Raw genomic sequence first — 7,067 nt, 5'->3', positions numbered from 1 at the left:
CAAACAAGACTGCTTTTCTAAGGGCTAGTACATGTGCTATGGGCTGAACGGACCCCTTCCTCGCTTTCTGCTTGGCGCTGAGCTTTGTTGCTAGGTAACGAGTCAGGCAGGCGCATGAAGGGCAACAAAGGGTCTTGAGCGCCTCATTCAAGATGGCGGCGACCGAAAACCGGAGGTTGGCGTAAGATGGCGGCGGGTGGGAGCAGCTTGGTGATGGGGTCGGCGGCAAGGCTTGGGCGCTGCTGCCTCACTGCTTGGATGCCCGGGTGAGTGTAGGACTCGGTTTCTGCCCAAAGCTGGGACAAGGAGAGCTGTCGAGGGGGGTGGGGATGCGGAAGGGACTTGGAGGGAGTGGGGAGCAATAATGGTTTGGGAGACGGTAAAAGGGAGAATGGTTTTGGATGGGGGTTGGTTGAGGGGAAAGGGGAAAGGGGCTGGGGTGAGGTTTGGTGGGTGTGAGAGGGAATGCACGTAGGTGAGGTTGAGGATGGACGTTGGATGAAGGGGATGAGAAATGAGAGAACGTGTCAGACTACTGTTAAAGGAAATGAAGTGGGAGGTTATCGAACGTGGAAAGTGTTGTGGGGAGGTTGTCAGTGGGTGGTTATGTTGTAGGAGGGATAGTGTGGAGCTGCACAGGAGATGGGAGAGATGTCAGCATAGTGTGAGCAAGAAAAACATTAGGCTGGCCTGGAGATAAGCGGGGAATGTCGTGGTTGACCTGAAGGGGATATGGGGAGGTGTGTCAGGATGTCATTGTGGCGATGCTAGTTCCTGAAATGTAATTAATTTCTATTCCTTGCCCCCAACCCCCCCCCAAAAAAAGCTTGGTTCCTGTGCGTGGGTCTCGGTATAATCCTTATTACCTGGAACCTGAGATAAACAAGGAGCGGCACCAGATCCCAGTTACTGAACTTGGCGCAGAGGAGACAGCAGCCCTGGAGCTCAGGACTACCCGACCCATAAAGGCAGCACTAAATCATCAGAGCAGTAGTGTCTTTTATGACTTCTTGGTCAGGTTAGTGAATTGCCTGAGTGTTTCTTTTTACCCCAGTGCCTATCTCAGCCTCGTCTGATTATCTTGGTCTGTGCCAGTAACTGTGAACACCTTCACGGTTAAAACGTTGATTCTCCTCCTCAGATGCTGTCTGATCTGCTGAGTGTTTTGAGCACCACACTTTTTGACTTTGATCTCCAGCATTTGCAGTCTGCACTTTCTCCTAGTTGAACACCTTTTGTGATGTAAACTGGAGAGATTGGTGTACTTGATACTGAGATAGTAGACCCTGAATTATGGACAACAGAAACTGCATTGCAAATTTGTTCTGTCTTTGTTTTAAAAAGCACAAAAAGGCACGTTTTAGACTAGAGCTACAGGTTAAATGTGTAGATTAATTTTATTGTCATTCTAAGGAATTGATATAATACAGTAAGTTACTGCCTTTGCAGCCTCAGAACAATAAAACTAAATGAGGCCTTTAAACCAACTGAATGTTCTTCTGCATTCTACTCTTTGTTAGCTTGAGGTAATCCAAAAGTCTGCTCATGTCCTAACTCTCGCCAAGCCCTGCTCACTCATCATCACTAGTGCTGAATGACCTACATTGGCTTGTGATTAAACTATTTCAATTTAAAAATGAATACTTGTGTTTTCAAATCCCTCCATGGTCTCCTTTTTCTTTTCTATAAACTCCCAGAACCACAGCCTTCTCAAATACCTTCTTCAACTGTAGCCTTTTCATGCATCCTTGATGTTACTCAACAACTTGGTTTACGTAACACCTTCAGCACAAGTAAATGTCCTATGATGCTTCCTAAGGACATACTAACATTTTAGCCTGAGCTGCACCGTAATAGGATAGATGAGAAAGTGCTTGAGTGTCTGAGAATAACAGTTTATTGAGGTAGAAAGTATATGGGAGATAGTCATACAGCACAGAAACAGAACCTTCAGTCCAAGCTGCACATAATCCCAAACTAAACTAGTCCCACCTCACTACTCCTAGCCTATATCCCTCCAAACTTTTCCTATTTATGTACTTATCCAAATGCCTTTTAAATGTTGTAATTGTGCCCACATCCACCACTTCCTTAGGAAGTTCATTCCACATGTGTGCTGCCCTCCGTGTAAAACAATTTGTCCATAACGTCTTTTTCTAAATCTCTCTCCTCTCTCTTAAAAATGTACCCCCAGTCTTGAAATCCCTATCCTAAGGAAAAGATACCTACTATTAGCCGGTTCTATACCCCTCGTGTTTTCTATAAGGTCACCTCTCAATCGCCTTTGCTCCAGTGAAAAGCGTCCCAGCCTAATCAGCCTTTCTTTATAATTGAAACCTTCCATACCTGGTAAATCTCTTCTGAACCCCCTCCAGCTATTTAATAATGTCCTTCCTATAACAGGGTGACACAAACAATACTCCAGAAGAGGCCTCACCAATATCTTGTACCGCTTCAACATGACTTTCCTATACTCAAAGGACTGAGCAATGAAGACCAGCATGCTAAATGCCTTTTTAACCACCCTGTCAATTGTGATTGGGAAAATGAGGACTGCAGATGCTGGAGATCAGAGTTGAATCATATGCTGCAAAAGTACAGCAGGTCAGGCAGCAACCGAGGAGCAAGGGAATTGACATTTCAGGCATAAGCCCTTCATCAGGAATCGTTTTTTTTCCTCCCCTGCTCCTTGGATGGAGCCTGACCTGCTGTGCTTTTCCAGCACCACACTTTAACTGTCAATATGTGATGCAGACATCACCCAAGCATTAATTATATAGGTCCTACCCTTGTTTGCTGTACTAAAATGCAATATATGTCGTTTATCCACTTTGAACTACATCTGCCATATTTTCAGCTCATTGACCCATTTGATCAAGATCCCTTTGTAATTTAGAAAACTTTCTTCACTGTCTACAATGCCACTACCTTTGGTGTTGTCCGCAAACGTACTAACTTCTATATTCTCATCCAAACAAAAAACACCCAGAACCAATCCCCGTGGACAGGCCTCCAGTCCGCAAAACACTGTCTCCTGCCGTTAAGCCAATTATGTATCCAATTGGCAAGCTCATCCTGAATCCCATGTGACTTAACTTTACTAATTAGCCTACCATGTGGAAAACCTTGTCTAAGCAAGCAGAGTCTACTGCTCTGCCTTTATCAATCATTTTGGTAACTTTCTCAAAAACCTCAAATCAAGTTTGAGACATGATTTTCCTTGCAGAAAGCCATACTGACTATCCCTAATCAATTTTTACTCCTCAATGTCCATAAAGTCTATGTTTTAAAATCACTTGCAACAATTTACCCGCAAATGAAGTCAGACCCACAGGATCTATAGACTTCTGGTTTCTCCTTACAACCCTTCTTAAACAAAGGCATAACATTAGCCACCCTCATCAGGAATCTCACCTCTAGTTACTGAAGATGCATATATTTCTGCAAGGGGTCTCGCAATTTCCTCCCTTCCCACAATATTCTGGGATACATTGTATCAAATCCTGGAGGTTTATCCACTTTTAGTTTCTCTAAGATCTCCAGAACTTTCTCTTCTGTAATGTAAGCTGTTTTAAAACATCAGAATTTATTTCCGTGTTCTTTAGCCTCCATTTCTTTCTCCACAGTTAAAAACTGATGCAAAGTATTAATTTAGTATCCCTCCCATTTCCTGCGGTTCAACACAGACAACTTCCTTTACCTTTCCGAGGCCCTACTTCTCTCTCGTTATCCCTTTACTCTTAATGTACTTGTCGAATCTCTTTGAATTATCCTTAACCTATCTGCCAATGCTATCTCATCCCCCTCTTTGCTTTCCTGATTTCTTTGTCTAGTTTTACAAGCATTTGTTCTCTTGTGTTTTTTTTTCAATTTGACAGTACTCTTGAGAAAGTAACATTTTTTTCTTACTATAAATGCTTTCAGCAAGTTCACCAACATGATGATGCTGAAAGGTCAGAAATTACTGTCCAGATCGATCATGAGCAAGGTAAAGTCTGCTTGTTCTTCTATCCGAAAAGCTGTAGGATTTGACCTATGATTCTGGGGAGGTATTGGGACTGTGAATAGGAATACAGAAAAGAATCTCTCTGGGGAATGGGAACAAGGGAACATCAGTGATACTTTGATGCATGTTGACATAATAGTTGTCACACAACCCTAAATAACACAATATATTACTACTTAAACCAAGATAGTTTATGTCCTTGGACAGTGGCATCTTCTCTGTCTGCATCCCTGTCCACTGCTATTTAATAGGGACTGGCCCCACCATTGGTGTACCCCAGTTTATATAATCTTTCCCTACCAGCACTTACCGGTGATATCCAGGGACAGACATGCAACTCACCATTGCACGAGTACACACAATCTAAACTGTGGATATGTCTCCTAGTCATGTAAATTGACCTCCTGTATTGTAACTTAATGAATGAATTGGGAGTGTCAGATGTGCTGCTGCATAGTCACTGTTTTTGTGTGTTCATTTATCTCAGGGAAAAATGTCATGAACCTAGAAGCATTGAATAGGATTATTGATGCTATGGTCTAATGAGGCAGTTGTTTCCCTAGACTTTTGAATCAATTAAACGGAAGCAAATTGAATGTTACCACAAAGCATCAGAGTCTGAGAAGGAGGCCATTGAGTGTAATCCATACAAGATCTTCCACCAAGCTTTAGAAAACTGTAAACCTGTCATTGGGTTGACGAGCATACAACGTGGTGGCAAATCCTACCAGGTAAGACATGACAGCACTTTTCATCCTATTTTTGTTTTGTATTGAATAAGCAGATATTTCGTCTGACTTAAAGGAAGTACTGGATCCGTTATTCTTGGTCTTTACCCCAAACTCTGTTCCCTATCTGCTGACATCAGCCCCACCCACCCACCCAATTCTCTCTGGCAACAATCAAATCAAGCTGGCCTGCTCACAACTTTATGATGTTTGGTCCCCAGATGAGCTTTCAACTCCATTCATGCTATCACTAAGATTCCCTACTTCCACCTACCATCAGAAACCTATGTACATGACTTTTGAGATGCATTTGGAGCTGGTCTATAAAATCCATCTGTTGTAAACTTTATAGGTAGCAAGCATAGATGACAAGAACAAGACTTGTTACATGATTAGTCAAGCAAATTGTGAATTTTTTAAAAATCCATTATTCTCTGGCCTTGCTTGTCTTTCTCTACACAATATCCTACAGCCTACAACCCTCCACAATACCTATTAATAAAAGGCCATAACTAGGAGGTGGTGGCAATTCAGCTCCTGTTCTTTGGTGCATTAACATACTTTCACCTGTTACTGTGCACAAAGACTATTTTTGGGAAGCTCTTGGGTGAGACTTGTGGCTTCACTAGTGAACCAGCTCATCTTTATTTTGATGCAGGTGCCAACACCTCTTACTGATAATCGCCGACGTTTCTTGGCCATGAAATGGTTAATTACTGAATGCCGTGAGAATCGGCACCGCCGCACTCATATGAATGAGAGATTGTCACAGGAGTTGCTTGCTGCATTTAACAATGAGGGTAATGTGATCAAGAGGAAGCATGATCTTCACAAAATGGCTGAAGCAAACAGAGCCTTTGCTCATTTTAGGTGGTGGTAAGGCTTTACAAGGAGAATTTAGAATCTGGGATTGTTCTCTGAAGCAGCCTGCAAGCGAGCCTTGAAGGTGGAAGACAAAGATTCTACCTCCTACCCTTTAATTCATCTCTTTCTTTCACTGTAGCACCAGAAAGTGAACATTGTAAAATAAATCTTCATCTTTGAAACTCTGTCCTGAGAATGAGTGGTACTCTGTGCTCACCATAAAGGTTGAATGGATTGTTTTAGTTCATGTTACAAACTTCATTTACAGCCCTAAAACACTAGCTAGAGGAAGAGTCTACTCTTGCTAAATTGTAGTCTGTTTAGTGCATAAAGGATGTGGATATAAGAACTGCTGTCAGATGCTTTCTATCCTCACTAACTTAGTCATCTAACAGTCATACTCTTGTATGTATGCAGGTTATTAGTGAGACAAAGGATGAATTAAAACTCCACTCTCAAGCAAACTTTTATTTGCATCACGAATCATTCCAATATACCAAATACAAAGTTCAAAATGCCAGAAGTGCGGCTGAAGTCACATATGAAATACACAAACATACTCAATAACCACATCACAGGGAGGAACCACTTTCATGCCTTTCCCAGCAGGCTGATGTTTGATGCACTCAAATGAAACAGTGAAATGTAAAGTGCTAGTCCAAAAACAGTAGGGCTCAAACTTTGCAGTTCACAATAAAATTAACATTTATTCAGTTCTGCAACTCAGATAAAGTAGTAAGTGGTGGGTTTATCCCAGAACAAGACTAGAGACCCCACCAGGTGGAATTTTTCTGGGTCGAAATGGTTGAGCAGGTGTTACAGGGCTGGGTGGGGGTTCTTCCTTCATTCCCTGGGCCACTTCTTGGTTTTCAGTTTCAAGGTTGCCTGAACAAAAAGCACAATTAAATAGAGAAACTACACCCACCCCTCCTTCCTTGGGCCAGAAATCAGCCAAAGCAAGTCTAAATAACTTACCATTCTATCATAGCATTAAAAAAAAAAAAAATCAATAAAGTAATGTCTTGTTTTACAATGCACATTTAGAATGGAACTGACTGCAGGCAGGTGAAACCTCCACTTGCAGCAGCTGGCTTCCTCAGCAGTGTGTAGGAACATCAATCTCCACTCAAGGATTCAAAGTTTGTGAGAAGATTTGTAGCTCCGGTGCTCATTGTGGTTCTGTTCGCCGAGCTGGGAATTTGTGTTGCAGACGTTTCGTCCCCTGTCTAGGTGACATCCTCAGTGCTTGGGAGCCTCATATGAAGCGCTTCTGTGATGTTTCCTCCGGCATCTGTAGTGGTTTGAATCTGCCGTTTCCGGTTGTCAGTTCCAGCTGTCCGTTGCAGTGGTTGGTATATTGGGTCCAGGTCGATGTGCTTATTGATTGAATCTGTGGATGAGTGCCATGCCTCTAGGAATTCCCTGGCTGTTCTGTTTGGCTTGTCCTATAATAGTAGTGTTGTCCCAGT

At 42.5% G+C, this 7,067-nt stretch overlaps 2 protein-coding genes across 3 annotated transcripts in view; one reads left to right on the top strand and one right to left on the bottom strand.

Moving 5' to 3' along the window:
- Positions 1–118: 118 nt before the first annotated feature.
- mrps7 (mitochondrial ribosomal protein S7) lies at positions 119–5,785 on the top strand. Its single transcript, XM_043714539.2, has 5 exons — positions 119–266; positions 827–1,018; positions 3,925–3,988; positions 4,570–4,737; positions 5,393–5,785. Exons 1-5 carry the CDS (start codon positions 187–189, stop codon positions 5,612–5,614), a joined length of 726 nt encoding a protein of 241 aa, XP_043570474.2. The 5' UTR covers positions 119–186; the 3' UTR covers positions 5,615–5,785.
- Positions 5,786–6,046: 261 nt separating this feature from the next.
- Positions 6,047–7,067, bottom strand: part of jpt1b (Jupiter microtubule associated homolog 1b) — a 39,805-nt gene continuing 38,784 nt past the window's right edge. For both annotated transcript variants that reach the window (XM_043714541.2, XM_043714542.2), the window contains exon 5: positions 6,047–6,483. In XM_043714541.2, the coding sequence (XP_043570476.1) occupies positions 6,347–6,483 (137 nt within the window). In that variant the 3' untranslated portion in view covers positions 6,047–6,346. The remainder of the gene's footprint in view (positions 6,484–7,067) is intronic.

The sequence above is a fragment of the Chiloscyllium plagiosum genome, unplaced genomic scaffold, assembly GCF_037043375.1.
Source record: "Chiloscyllium plagiosum isolate Xiang-an unplaced genomic scaffold, Cpla_swu_hap1 HiC_scaffold_25, whole genome shotgun sequence".
NCBI lineage: Eukaryota > Metazoa > Chordata > Chondrichthyes > Orectolobiformes > Hemiscylliidae > Chiloscyllium > Chiloscyllium plagiosum.
The sequence above is the reverse complement of the archived record's forward strand: the minus strand, read 5'-3'. Positions and strand labels throughout refer to the sequence as shown.

Coding starts and splice junctions, on each gene's coding strand:
- mrps7 (XM_043714539.2), top strand. CDS start 187: ATGGCGGCGGGTGGGAGCAGCTTGGTGATGGGGTCGGCGGCAAGGCTT. Junction 267..826: donor CTCACTGCTTGGATGCCCGG/GTGAGTGTAGGA, acceptor CCCCAAAAAAAG/CTTGGTTCCTGTGCGTGGGT. Junction 3,989..4,569: donor CCAGATCGATCATGAGCAAG/GTAAAGTCTGCT, acceptor TTGTTTCCCTAG/ACTTTTGAATCAATTAAACG.